Here is a 15,357-nt window from a genome sequence, read left to right on the forward strand (position 1 = left end):
TTATGCTAATAATACCCTTTTAGCCCTTATAAAACCGTAGGTGTCACTCTTGACCCCAAACTTTTGTGTATTTGCCAAAAATGATCCTTATACAAGATTTTGTTTTGTTTTTCACAACTTAGGCATTTACAACACTTTTAACTTGTAGTATGATGTCTAAAGTGTTTTTGTTTATGAATCTCACTTATTTTTGTTAGAGTTTTATAGATTCATCGAGTTTATCACACAAACACAACAAAAGCTAAGAAAATCACACATAACATGCATAAATGTATAGATCTACACATAAATACTTGTATTCTCCCCCAAAAACATGTAAAAACCGAAAACAAGGGGGTATGAACTCACCTTGCTTAGTTGTTCACTGTTTGAAGAAGAAGTGGAAGAATATTTTTTATCCTAGCAAGCTTTCTTGAGTGGATTTCGAACTTAAGAAGTTCTAGGAAGCAAAATCACAAAATAGATGTGGACAAGGAGTGATTTAGCTAAAGAATGAAATAATCCCACTTAAGTATACAAAATATTACCAAGGATTGATGATATTAGTGAAGAATCTTATTGGAACACATGCAAATTCTCGCAAATCTTGATGGAAAGATGAGTGTTCTTGAGAAATTTTAGAGTGTTTGAAAGTGAAGTTTGTGTGTGTGTGTTTGATGTTCACGACCGAGAGATAAAGAGAGAGAGAGAGATATAGAGAGGGTGAGGGGAGTTTGCATGGAAACATGAGAAATACCTAGATGCATGTTGTGTATAATGCCTTAATATCCTCATATATATATATATATATATATATATATATATATATATATATATATATATATATATATATATATATATATATATAGGAGTAGGATCAAATGAGAACACCAAAATGGTTGAGAACGCGAGAACAAAGTATATTTATTTGTGATTCCATGTATTCATTTGTGGAGAAATGATAGATTTTTACGCATTTAATTTCAATTGAAGAGAAAAATCATATTCATGTTGATTGTGTGTAAAAATTTATCATTTCTCCACAAATGAATACATGAAATCACAAATGAATATACCTGTTCTCACGTTCTCAACTTTTTAGGTGTTCTCATTTGATCTTTTCCCTATATATATATATATACACACACACACACACACACACACACACGCACATGGGCCGAGAAGGGAAAGAATGGAGGGGCTTTGGCCTTTTCTTGATTTGGTTCGAGTTTATGAGGCCCATAGAAAGAGGCTTTCGGCCCATTGGGCCTTTAGGTGTGTTCACGGCCCAATGAAAGTCCCTTATGTAGTTTTATGGCTCTTTAGGGTGATTGGAGTTGTTATGGCCCAATAAGGCCCATTAAAGGTAAACTAACCCATTTTAGGCCCATTATGACCCAAAACGTTAAGTTTTATGAATGTGGGTCCAATTAGAGCCCATTTAAGGGTTCTAAGCCCAAGATAGTTAGATTGGATGCTTATTGGTCCATTAGGCACAATAAGCAAACCCTAGTCCATAATAAGCTTAAACATGGATTTTTAGGGTTTTCAACTCATTATTGACTATTTGGATACTTTGTATAGAGTTTTGAACTTCACTTGTGAATTTTGATTAAGTTTGTTGTCATAGAATGAACATAGTGCATGGTATCAAGTTAGGGTTACAAGTAGTATCATAGATGATGTTTACATGATCACAAAATTTACTGGCTAAAAATGCTAGTTGTGACAACGATCGTGACTGCCATGCCACCTGGCCACGAAGAGGCTTCATTACAATCATACCCTAAGGCATAAGGGTTTAAATAATGAAAACCTTGACTCGCTTCATTTTGGATTTGGCTTTGAACTTTGTAAAATTGTTTTTTTTTTTTTTCATTTTTTGTCTGTGCATTTGTAGCGTATATCTATCTTGACTCACCTCATTATGGTTATTGGATCCCTATCGTATTTTCATGAGAGATGAATAGTTAAATTAATATTTGGTGACAATTATACAAAGCAAAGTCACTCAAGAGGATGGTTATTTGAAGTAATTTAAGAACTTTAATCTTTTATACATTTAAAGTTATTATTCACCTACCAATTACTTAAGTGAGAAATAATGGTAAAATGACAATTTCTTCATTTTTTGTCTATATAAAAACTCAAAAATCCTTTTTTATACAATACTTACTCCGAATAAACATTATTTATCCATTAGTAACTTCACCCTTAAATTCTAAGGATCTATGGTTGGACAATGGAATGATGGAGGAATGTAATGGAATGAGTGATCACATTCCATGATCATCATTGGTTGATATGTAGGAGTGAAATGAGTTCTCATATATATTTTTTATATACATGTAATATAATATATAATTTAAGCATTTTGTGAATTATATGAATTGATTAGCCTAATTTAAGCATATTGTTAGTTGCGAGACTTTCTTATTTACCAATCTTCTAAAAAATTGGAGAAACAAGTTCCAAGAGAAGCAAGATTCTATGGAGGTCTAATAAGTTCTGCTTCGGTTGTCTTTGATTTTCTTTAATATAGCATCTCACTTCAATTTTTCCTTATTTTAACATTGTACTTTGAAACATCTATCTATTTAATGGAGCATCCCACTTGAATCACAATTACGACCCATGAAGAACTATTGTTATGAATGTAATAGTTTTATTATCAATGTGTTTCGGCAAAGCAAAGTTATGAAAATCTATTTCACTTACTTTCTTGGTTTTGCAAGGACTATTCTACAAATTATAGTTTTTGAAAAAAAAAGTTTTAACAACATACTATTTTGTCTCACTTTTATAAACCTTTCAAAGTATAATGCTTTAATTGGAAAAGGGTAAAACTACAATCCTGCCTAAAAAAAGAAAAGACCCGAAGCAAAGCTCAAACTTTTTTACTACTTGTACAATATAAGCAATCCGTTTTTCAAAATGCATCTATCATTTTATTATAAGATATACAAAAGACGCTCACAGTATTATAAAGCCTCCCAATTTCATATTTTTGTGATTAGCCTTTGTTGGAACTAAAACAAAACCACAATATGGCTTATGGTATTTCATAATCCATTTGATATAGTTATTCCCAAATTCACTCGAAAAAGAAATTGTATAAAATATTAAGTGGCCATGCTTCGTACAAGTTTCATCGTCTTGGGCCGTTGTAAACGGAACTATCGTCTTTTTTTTTTTTTTTTTTTTTTCTTTTTTTTTTTTTTTTTTTTTGTTTGTGTGTGTTATATTTATAATGACGGTGTGGTGTATAATAATTTTAATCTACTTATTTATTAACATATTAAATTAAACTTATTTTATTATTAATAGGAATAAATGATTAAAATAATATAACATTTCAAAACATCAAAACATAATGGATCAACGTTTGCCAAAAAGATATAATTTTGGTGCATTCTTTATAAACTTTTTCTTTTAATTTTTTTAATATTATCATAGTATAACTTTATAATTATATTTAACACATGTACAACATCTAAACAAATTTGGACCCAAGATTTGCATCAATCTGACCATCTTCACCATTTTAATTTTATCAACAAATATCCGGTTTGACATATTACATATTTATTGAACATTTATAATATTTATTGATTTGACTAGATGGATAAGATTGGTTACACGTATTTAGATAGAGCATGTTATTTAATTTATAAAAATACATGACATATCACTTATTAAGAAATATGATATGATATAAATGAAAAAGTGAAACATAAAACCAAATAAATTAAAATAGCCAAAAGTTGCTAAGTTGGTCACCCATGGGCCATGGGTATCCATGATGTTATTTGGGTAGTTTTTTTAGTGGAAAAAGTTTAGGAATTTTTTCATATTTTGGCTTCCTAATATATATATATATATATATATATATATATATATATATATATATATATATATATATATATATATATATATATATATATATATATATATATATATATAAAATACTAAGACATCACAAAACTTTTTTTTGAATTTTTTATCAAAAAATTGCAGCATTTTTTATAATTTCGCGGGATTTTTTTTTGTAAAAAAAAAATTTCAAAAATTTTTTCCAGCGATTTTGACCTAAAAGTTGTGATTTTTTGATAAAAAAATTCAAAAAAAGTTTTGTGATCTCTAAGTATTTTTTATGCATTTTAATGATTTTTAGGGTTTTTTGTTTTCCATAGAACCTAAACCTATATATATATATATATATATATATATATATATATATATATACACACACACACACACACAGAGAGATTCAAATGTTTCATATATCTATTGTGTGCTAGAATGCACCAATAAGAATTTAGTAAAAATTAAATTATTATTTAATCAAATAAAGATAGATTTTAAATGATTTCCATAATTATATGTATATTAAATAATATCAATAATTATAATTCATTTTTTTATGAAAACTAATTAAATTCGTCATTAATATTAGCAATAATATTTCTTTTCAAAATGAATTCGCATTTAGGTTTTCATGTATGTGTTTATATTTTGTTTCTTGACTCACTCACTCAAAATACAACAAAATTGTCTGGAACATGGAGAACGAGAGTGTATTGTAGTAGAATAAAAGTTTAATCTAGAAGAATGAGAGTATATTCTAACAGAATGAGAGTGTATTCTAGTAGAATACACTCTCGCTCTTCATATTCCATGCAATTTTGTTGTATTTTAAGTGAGTGAGTTCATAAACAAAACACGAACCCATACATGAAAACCTAGATACGGATTCATTATGAAAAAATGTTATTGTTGTATTAATGATGAATTTTATTAGTTTCCATAAAAAAAGAATTATAATTATGGATATTATTTAATATACATACAATTATAGAAATTATTTAATATCTATCTTTATTTAATTAAATAATTATTTAATTTACTAAATTCTTATTGGTGCAATCTAACACACAATAAATGTAAGAAACACATGAACCTAGCCCTATATATATATATATATATATATATATATATATATATATATATATATATATATATATATATGTGTGTGTGTGTGTGTGTGTATGTTTGTATGTGTAATTAAGTCTAAAAAATCGGCGGTTATTTACAATTAAGTCTCAAAACCAGTATCTGTTTACAATTTTGGGTTTTTATCATAATAAACTGCTTATTTTTTGTTTTTACCCTGGTAAATGGTCACCAACTGAATATGAGTGTTTTTTCACAAATATAATTAAAATTTAAGTTAGTCTAATACAAAGTATGCACTTAGTTAGTTCAATACAAAAAATTATATAATAGTTAGTCCAAACCTTTAAAATTTTGATCATTGATGTATATACCATCAATCATATTTATGAAAAAACACTTATATGTGGTTAGCGACCGGTTTAATACGGTAAAAATTCATAAATTAACACTTACTATGTAAAAAAAAAATGTAAACAGTTGCCAATTTTTTGGACTTAATTGTAAACGATTGTTGGTTTTTTTTGGCTTTCTTATGAAAAACAAAAATACAAAGACTTAAATGTCACAGCTGGGAAAATTTTAGACCCAACATGGTCTAAACCCTAACCAAGTACAAGTAAAACCACATTTGCAATCGTTGTTGCATTGTATCCTCTATTGCCTTAAGGGCATATTTATAAGCTAATAACTAAGTATAGTTTGAAACATAAGTTGATTTATTTTAGTATAAATTAATATAAGTTTAAAAGTTAAAGTCTAAGCTACAAATAAATCCATTACATAGAGGTTTTCAGCCCTAGGATTCTAGAACCTTGAGTTTTCGGCCTAAGAATTTAAGATCAAGTAGTTTTCGGCCCAAAAGCATCTAGAACATATTGATTTCAGTTTTGGAATCTATTTCACAAGTTGTTTTTGGTTGTAGCTTCAAGAATCATGGGGTTTTCGGTTTGTTAGAACCGAAATCACCCTTAGATAGGCCGAAATATACCCTATAATATCCAGATATTTACTTCTTAAGGCGGTGTTACTTATTCCAAGAAGATAAAGTACATATCCCAACGTAAACATCATAATCCCATGTATATGTCAACCGAAAACACCCTTATCATTTCTAATTCTTCACTCTTAAGTTACATATAATTGCTCTTAAAACTCATAAGTAAATCCTTTGAATCTTTAAACCTTTAAAGCAGTTACCCAGAATATCTTTATACCTTCAAAGTATCCCAAGAACACTTCACATCTTCATCCTTAATTTCCCAGGAACCTTTTCACTCTTTGTAAGTATTAAACCCAATCTAGTGTGATTTAACACTTTAATTCATTAGCTTATCTAATTTATATACAATCTTGTGTGTATAATATTATTAGGACACAATTATTTACACATATTCTATCCCGAGGAATCATCGCAACCAAATTGTATCCAACTAAAAACACGCACATAAGGTGAGTTCATACCCCTACGTTTTCATAATTTTTAATTGTTTTACGGTAAGAAACCTTGTGTTAAAAAATATAATTTGTTTATTTATTTTCTTACTGTAATATACCGTTAAACGTGAAATTTACTAAATTTGCAAAATATTGTTACTATTGAATTTACAAACAGTTTATAAAAAACATGTTGAGATGCAACGATTTTCACACCAACACGGAAAAACAAACTTATAAACTATAATAGATATAATTTATAGAAAAAATGAACTATTTTACAAAGTACATGATTATAACACGAAAAAAAAAACTTATAAACTATAATAGGTATAGTTTATGGAACAAATGATCTATGTTACAAAGTACATGTTAACATATAAACAAAAAAAAGGTTTTCAGCTATTACTCGTAAAAATATTGAAGCAATTTGTGAAACGTCTTCATGTACTTATCTAAGTACGGGTAAAAGTCTTGATTTATAACCAGAGTCTCTTGTAGGAAGAACGATATATTTGTGTATAGATCTATTTGAGACTGACAATCCTACATCCCGACTCTTAGCTACAGTCAGGTCGGCAGGCCTAGGATGACAAATGTCTGTAACGTTCTGACGCCTGAAACACATCGTAATTAGGCTAAATGGGTTATTATGGTTATAAAAACTCACAAAGAGAAAACAACGACATATTTACGAATAATATATTATCAAATAATATTAATTAATTATTAACCTTACATTTGGATTTCAGAGCAAATATACTTTCAAGGGTTTTATTTAAATATAAAACGATATTACATTATTTTGCTAGTACATAAGTTCTAGATTTACATGTAGTTACATGAAAAGCAAAACTTTATACTATTTACTGATATGGTACAAAGAGAAGTTTAGAATAACATATATAAACTATTCTTATTACTAAATTCTATGATCACTTAATGTATACGATAAGATTATATATAATGAAGATCCAATAGGCAGTGAAATGTGTAATTTCCGCATTTATTCCTATTCATTGGTTGGTTGTGGGCTTAGGGTAGATTCACCCAATCGACTGTCCGTTCGATTTTTATTATATATTATTTGCATTCACTAAGTAATCAAAGGAGGTAATAGGACGGGTCATACCAATTACATGTAGGGATGAGCATAGGCAAGTACCCGCCTCATTTGGCGAGAACCGAAACCGGAACCGCTCTAGGCGGTTCTTAAATTTTTGGAACCAGTCCCGGAACCGGCGGTTTCGGTTCCGGGAGCGGGTAACCCGATTACATTAACTTTTTTAACTTTTGTCAATAAAACTGCAACTTAGTTCGATCCAAATCGAATCAATTCAGACCAAAAAGGGACATAATCAGACCAATATATTCTAAACCAGTCTAAGTAACACACACATATTTATATGAAATACCAATATATATATATATATATATATATATATATATATATATATATATATATATATATATATATATATATATAAACCGGTTTCGACAGGTACCCAGCAGGTAGCGGTTCCGAAAAAATGAGAATTGGAACCGGAACCGCCTAAGGCGGTTCCATAACTTTAGGAACCGAAACCGGAACCGCTTAAGGCAGTTCCAGTTCCAGAACCGGCAGTTCCGATGTGGTTCCAGTTCCAAAAACGGGTACCCGGTTCCGATGCTCATCCCTAATTACATGAATCAGAACCTTGAATCACAGATAATAAACATAAAGAAATTTATTCTTTTTGATTTCAAAGTACTAAGATTACATTACATTTTACTAAGAGAATATAAGATTTTCTGGAGGAACACACGAACATTTTCAAAGAACAAAGAACATACCTTTTCCAACAAAATACTTATGAACTCACCAACTTTAATGTTGACACTTTTTCAAATTACTTGTATTCTCAGGAAAGTTAGTAGATATGTACCCTCTCAGGAGTTGTGAAGACGTATCATAGTAGTATTACATTTTACCTTTTGCTATACTCCAACTTTCCAAGTCCAAAAGGTCTACAAAACAATCCTAAGTGCTCAAAAGATGTTGGAGTCGTCTCAACTCCAACTAAAAGTGCATTTTATGACATAAGACAAAATCTAGAAATTCAAAGATAAAGATTGAAGCTTTATATTTACACTGGTCTTGAAAAAAAATGCAACCTTGCTAGATCTACACTTAAACCTTCCTTACAGACACACAAGAAATCCTTTGATCTTCAAGCTTCACTCCAACCCAAGAACAAATGAGCTCACAAATGGAAGCCAAGCTAAAAAACAAGAGGGAGGAAGTTAGGGTTTCTTAAAATCGCTTAGTGGGTGATGGATGCTGATAATGATCTAACCCTAAGGGTTGATGACCTTTAAATACTCTCAAAACCGTAAAAGAATCATACAACCCATGGGCGAGGCACGCTGCACCCAATAAGAAGAGCCTCCCCCTCCCCTCTGCGATTAAATCCAGATCTAAGTTTTTAGATTTTAGCGAATTGAATGGAACAAAATCAGAATAAATTACATACCTGGTATTATAAATGTTACACAAATTGAAATGAAAAATTGCAATATAGTTAATAAAAAACAAAGCATGTTTAACTCGTTAAGTGGAAATTAAGTTTTACTCTAGATCATTTGAGTTTTGATTAACATTATTTTCTAGTAAAATTTGCCTCTGATATAAATTTTGCCTCCTCCTGATAAGGTGTTACAGAAGTTCACATAACCATTATTATCCATTTACCAGACTAAAAAGATTTTTAATAAAAAATATTACAATGTACAAGTTAATCTTAAAATTTATTTTATTACTTTAAAAAAGATGTCATATGTAGACTAAAATATTGTCTACTACACATAATACGTCTTATATTATAGACCGCACCTCGAAGTGAAAAATCGTCGATATTTAGCTTCAAAAAGTCATAACACCAGCCAATAAAAAGCTACCTACCAAAGGGCATAACCGGTACATGAAAAAGATATGATCCGTAATCCAACGGCCCGTCACGTAGCAAATTCAAGACACCTCCGTGACGATAGCAAACTATATGACCTTTATTTTCGTTTTGCACTAGATGACGCTCTATCGAACCCAATGGAGTAGCGTGTCCAAACAACATCGTGAAGAAGATATTGTCTTTCTTCCTATATAAACTCACCGCCTGCTATCATCCACATCTCTTCATTCAGCCGGACCTTTCGCTGAGGTCCCTTTAAAGAATCTTGTAGGTTCCAAAACCAATTTGTTCTTCTGTTCATCTTAACTCGACTCCTGTGATTCAGGTTTGCTTTTGACCTAATTTTGTTTATGTATGCATGTGTGCTGTATATGCTCAGTGATTTGTTAGGGTTTCGTTTTTCGTGTAGCGTAATTACGTCTTCCTGTTGTTTCTGTGAGGATATCTGTGTGAATTTGCTAATGCCTATGGAATTCCGGTGCCCAATCCGGAGTTTTAGTGTAATAATTATATGGATAAGATAAGAAATTTTTTGGACGGATGGCGGATTTAACCGTTAAAATGAAATTTCTTACCTTTTCTTTGTCTGAATCGTAGCCGATGAGTATTTTGTGTGGTGAGGGAAGCCTTAGAAAGGTTTTCCGCTTCAAAATTGAATATATTCTGGGAGCTTTTTATACGGTGATTCTGAACATTTGTGAAACGAGTTAAACTTTGAATTAATAGTTGTTTGGGAACCTTTTTGATATTTGAACATTTTTCTTACTTGTTTTCTTACGTTCTTATGTTTATCTGAATTTGGCGCTTAATCAGTTGGAAATAGAAATTTGTAGCTATCTCATGTTACGTGTGGAGTCAACATATATGGTTAGAAAGTAACAGATGTATATTTTACCAATTGAAGTGTAATCAATATTGAAAATCTATCATACGCAGGTGATTTGATTATAATCATGGCGGGGGCTCTGGTTCAATCCACCAGCTTTCCTTCAACGGTTGCTGGAGATCGTAAGGTCCGTTCGAAGAGATCTGGTAATACAAAAGGAGAAATCAAGATGATGTATAGCGTACAAACTCCTCACATGAGTGTAAGGTCTTTCTCTGGTTTGAGAGGAACCAATGCTTTAGACAACTTGGTAAAAAGGGGTCAAGATTTCCATTCAAAGGTTGCAGCTGCCACCTCTGTTCGGAAAGCAAAGCCTTCTCGAATTGTGCCAAAAGCCATGTTTGAGCGCTTCACTGAGAAAGCTATCAAAGTTATTATGCTTGCACAAGAGGAGGCTAGACGACTTGGTCACAACTTTGTGGGAACTGAGCAGATCTTATTAGGTCTTATTGGTGAGGGCACTGGTATTGCTGCAAAGGTGTTGAAATCAATGGGGATTAATTTGAAAGATGCTCGTGTTGAGGTAGAGAAGATTATCGGTAGAGGAAGTGGATTTGTTGCTGTAGAAATCCCATTTACGCCTCGTGCAAAGCGTGTTTTGGAGCTTTCATTGGAGGAGGCGCGTCAACTTGGTAACCCCGCTTTTCCCCCCACTATCCACACTCACACACACACACACACACACACTGTTCTATGTGAAAAAGGGTTGTATTGAATCATAGTTTAATAAAATGTTTCAGGGCATAATTATATTGGATCTGAGCACTTGCTTCTTGGTTTGCTTCGTGAGGGTGAAGGAGTAGCAGCTCGTGTTCTTGAGAATTTAGGTGCAGACCCGAATAACATTCGCACACAGGCAAGTTTTAATTTTTAACATTATCTTCTACACTTGATTTGGTTATTTGCTTTTTGTTTTTATTCCAGAATTTAATCTGTAATTGTTTGAATAGGTTATCAGAATGGTTGGTGAGAGTGCAGAAGCTGTGGGTGCTGGAGTTGGTGGTGGGAGCTCCAACAACAAGATGCCGACACTTGAGGAATATGGCACCAACTTGACAAAACTAGCAGAGGAGGTACATTTTATGCAAGTTATATGAAAACATGAATGGTTCAGTTTTATTTACAATTTCTTTTCTTTAATTATTTAGGGTAAGTTGGATCCTGTTGTGGGAAGACAACCACAAATCGAAAGAGTTACACAGATTTTGGGCAGGCGTACTAAAAACAATCCCTGTCTTATTGGAGAACCTGGTGTTGGGAAAACAGCTATTGCAGAAGGCCTTGCCCAAAGAATTGCAAATGGTGATGTTCCAGAAACAATAGAGGGGAAGAAGGTGGGTGGGAATGAAAATTCATTGTTATTATTATTATTATTGTTAATTTTTTTTATACTTTATGTTTCTTTTATAGGTGATAACTCTAGACATGGGTCTTCTTGTGGCTGGAACAAAGTATCGTGGGGAGTTTGAGGAGAGATTAAAGAAGTTAATGGAGGAAATTAAACAAAGTGATGAAATTATTCTATTTATCGATGAGGTTCATACACTAATTGGAGCTGGAGCAGCAGAGGGGGCTATTGATGCTGCTAACATTTTGAAGCCTGCTCTTGCTAGAGGTGAATTGCAGGTAGGTTGCGATTATTTATTACATAAAAACCGGATACAATTAAAATAAAAAAAATTTCTTTGAGACTTGAGAGGTATATATATGAATATGATGAATAAAATTTGGTACAGTGTATTGGTGCAACAACACTTGATGAATACCGGAAGCATATTGAGAAGGACCCTGCATTGGAGAGACGATTCCAGCCAGTAAAGGTACCAGAGCCAACAGTTGATGAAACAATTCAGATCTTAAAGGGTCTTCGTGAGCGATATGAGATCCACCATAAGCTTCGCTACACCGATGAAGCATTAGTTGCTGCTGCACAGTTATCATATCAGTACATAAGGTACGCAGATTTAAATCAATACTTATTTTCATCTCCTTTTTAACATCATTACTAAGTGTTTTTATTTAAATCATTTTTCCTACAGTGATCGTTTTCTTCCCGATAAAGCAATTGATTTGGTCGATGAAGCCGGGTCTCGTGTTCGTCTACGTCACGCACAAGTAAGTGTTTTTTTTTTTAAACAATTATTTTTATTCTTGCTGTAGTCTTTTGTGGGTGATTCTAATTGATTATCTTGTGGTGCAGCTCCCAGAGGAAGCCCGAGAGCTTGAGAAAGAGCTTAGACAGATAACCAAAGAAAAGAATGAAGCAGTTCGTGGCCAAGATTTTGAGAAGGTACTGTTGTTGTCTTTCGAAAAAGGGCTAAAATTTAAGAAACAACAATGTTCTTTTGTTTCTTCTTATTACAACATTGTACATGGTACTGTTATAAATTCTACCCATTATTTCAATAATGGATAGAATTTTCAAAGTAACATGTTTATTTTGTAAATTTTTAAAAATCAAAGTTTTTTAGGCACATAAATATCCGTATTTCAATAATTCTATGAAACTAGCATACATTTAAAACATTTTCAATGATGTAAATGAATAAATTAGATTAAATAGTTGCTTGCTTCTCAATAAACTGCAAAAGTCGTAATATTAATTTAAAATAATTTTATTTCATCATACTCTTCTAATTGTAAACTAAAAAATAATTATACTCGGTTACCCTTTTATCACACAACAAATTTAACATTTAATTTGATGCAAGGTATAACAAAATATTTAGTTAACAAATGCATGTTCAAAAATATAATGGGATAAAATGCAAGGAATAGTAATGTATTTTTTCAATCTTATATCATAGCATTGCTCTATTTTTCTTATTACATCTTTCTACCTTACAATTATTTCTTCTTTGATCATTATCCTTGGAAAATTATACCTATTTTAGCATTTGGGCAACCTTTTAAAAAAGTTTAAAAGGTAGCAGGTTGTCTATTGCTATAATTAGATAGACCACGCCTCAATAAAAATAATTTAAAAATACAATGCTATAATAACTTTCTTGGAAAGTACGTTGCTATATAATATAAGGAAACCTAATCTTGTACTCTACATACAGGCCGGGGAGTTGCGGGATAGAGAAATGGATCTCAAGACCCAAATATCAGCACTCGTGGATAAAAACAAAGAGATGAGCAAAGCAGAAACCGAAGCAGGGGAGGAAGGCCCAATTGTAACAGAGGTCGACATTCAGCACATCGTATCTTCCTGGACCGGCATCCCAGTGGACAAAGTCTCAACCGACGAATCCGAACGCCTCCTCAAAATGGAAGAAACCCTTCACAAAAGAATCATCGGTCAAGACGAAGCAGTCGTAGCCATAAGCCGAGCCATCCGCCGAGCCCGTGTCGGTCTAAAAAACCCCAACCGCCCCATCGCCAGTTTCATCTTCTCGGGTCCCACGGGTGTCGGTAAATCCGAACTCGCTAAAGCCTTAGCCGCATACTACTTCGGCTCAGAAGAAGCCATGATTCGTCTCGACATGAGTGAGTTCATGGAACGCCACACCGTCTCAAAGCTCATCGGTTCACCGCCCGGTTACGTTGGCTACACCGAAGGCGGTCAGTTAACCGAAGCGGTTCGCCGCCGCCCCTACACCGTCGTCCTCTTCGACGAAATCGAAAAAGCGCATCCCGATGTCTTCAACATGATGCTTCAGATCCTCGAAGACGGACGTTTGACCGATAGCAAAGGCCGGACAGTTGACTTTAAAAACACGCTTTTGATCATGACTTCAAATGTCGGAAGTAGTGTGATTGAAAAGGGAGGGAGAAGAATCGGGTTTGACCTTGACTATGATGAAAAGGATAGCAGTTACAACAGAATCAAAAGTTTGGTCACCGAGGAGCTAAAACAGTATTTCCGACCCGAGTTTTTGAACAGGTTAGACGAAATGATTGTTTTCAGGCAACTAACGAAGCTCGAAGTGAAGGAAATTGCGGATATAATGTTGAAGGAAGTTTTCGAGAGGCTAAAAGTGAAGGAAATTGAGCTTCAGGTGACTGAAAGGTTTAGAGACAGGGTGGTTGAGGAAGGATATAATCCGAGTTATGGTGCGAGACCCTTAAGGAGAGCTATCATGAGGCTACTGGAAGACAGCATGGCCGAGAAGATGTTGGCACGGGAAATCAAGGAAGGTGATTCGGTCATTGTGGATGTTGATTCCGATGGTAATGTGACGGTTCTTAATGGCGGCACCGGAGCGGCTCCACCACCGGAGGCTTTGCCGGAGGCGATTGGAGTGTAGAGTGTAGACTCGAGACTCCCCGGAGATATGTTGTTTGTTTGTGTATTGTTATATGGTGTGATTAAATATCTCACACGATGAATTTGCATATCCGTTGGTTGGATCAGATGTGATACAGTTTTAGATTATATTCAGAATTTTTATGTTGTTTTAGTAATAAAAAGACGTGTTAAAGGATTTGTATCTTGATTTTGTTTTGGTCCTACAAATGCTTTGTACGATGTATATATATGGTGTAGACCTTGTACAATATATGTCATATATATGCACCTCATGATATCTTTAAAATTAGATATCAATAGTTTTTATGTTTATCATATTTTGTAAATTCAGTATAAAATATTATATTTATTAAATAACAGTATCTTGATACCCGGAATATCTACAAAAAGGTTACTTAAATTCCTAAAAGAAAAAAGATTTGTCATTCTTCGGATGGAATGTAATAGGTGAGGTCATATTGATTTTTCAAAAGACCCAAAAGAGCCATTGAGACTAAAGGGTATACCTTCACCATAGGATACATTGGGTGTGACATGGTACAAGGGTGGCTACAAGAATCCTACTACCAGCTAGGAAATTCACCATGCGGTGAGGGTCTCACGGGAAAAACCCATCGAATCACTCTCTTTCTAAACCCCTTTCTATAATTTGAAGACTTGAAGATGAAGATAATCTCTAGAATTATGATTGATTGTTCTAATTGATTAATCAAATAATTAGTTATTTGAAATTCTTTAAAAACATAAGTTTTTATAGAAAATAATCTAAAAAAAACGTCATAATGCACACATTCAAAATTTAACAATAAAAAGGTAACCGATTTCTATTTTTGATTTCATTGAATAATACTAACTAGTAAAAAACCCCCACATCATTGGCGGGTGTTCAGATAAGTTTA

The 15,357-nt window shown here is 32.7% G+C and overlaps 1 protein-coding gene across 1 annotated transcript; it reads left to right on the forward strand.

Annotated features, from left to right (window-relative positions):
- The first annotated feature begins 9,463 nt into the window (after nucleotides 1-9,463).
- On the forward strand, nucleotides 9,464-14,633 carry LOC111913568 (ATP-dependent Clp protease ATP-binding subunit ClpA homolog CD4B, chloroplastic). The gene is made up of 10 exons (XM_023909292.3): nucleotides 9,464-9,642; nucleotides 10,254-10,835; nucleotides 10,944-11,059; nucleotides 11,154-11,276; nucleotides 11,352-11,537; nucleotides 11,614-11,829; nucleotides 11,940-12,157; nucleotides 12,243-12,318; nucleotides 12,404-12,493; nucleotides 13,269-14,633. The coding sequence occupies exons 2-10, from the start codon at nucleotides 10,271-10,273 to the stop codon at nucleotides 14,454-14,456; spliced, it is 2,778 nt and encodes a 925-aa protein (XP_023765060.1). The 5' UTR covers nucleotides 9,464-9,642; nucleotides 10,254-10,270; the 3' UTR covers nucleotides 14,457-14,633.
- Nucleotides 14,634-15,357: the final 724 nt, after the last annotated feature.

Source organism: Lactuca sativa, chromosome 1, assembly GCF_002870075.4.
Source record: "Lactuca sativa cultivar Salinas chromosome 1, Lsat_Salinas_v11, whole genome shotgun sequence".
Taxonomy (NCBI): Eukaryota; Viridiplantae; Streptophyta; class Magnoliopsida; order Asterales; family Asteraceae; genus Lactuca; species Lactuca sativa.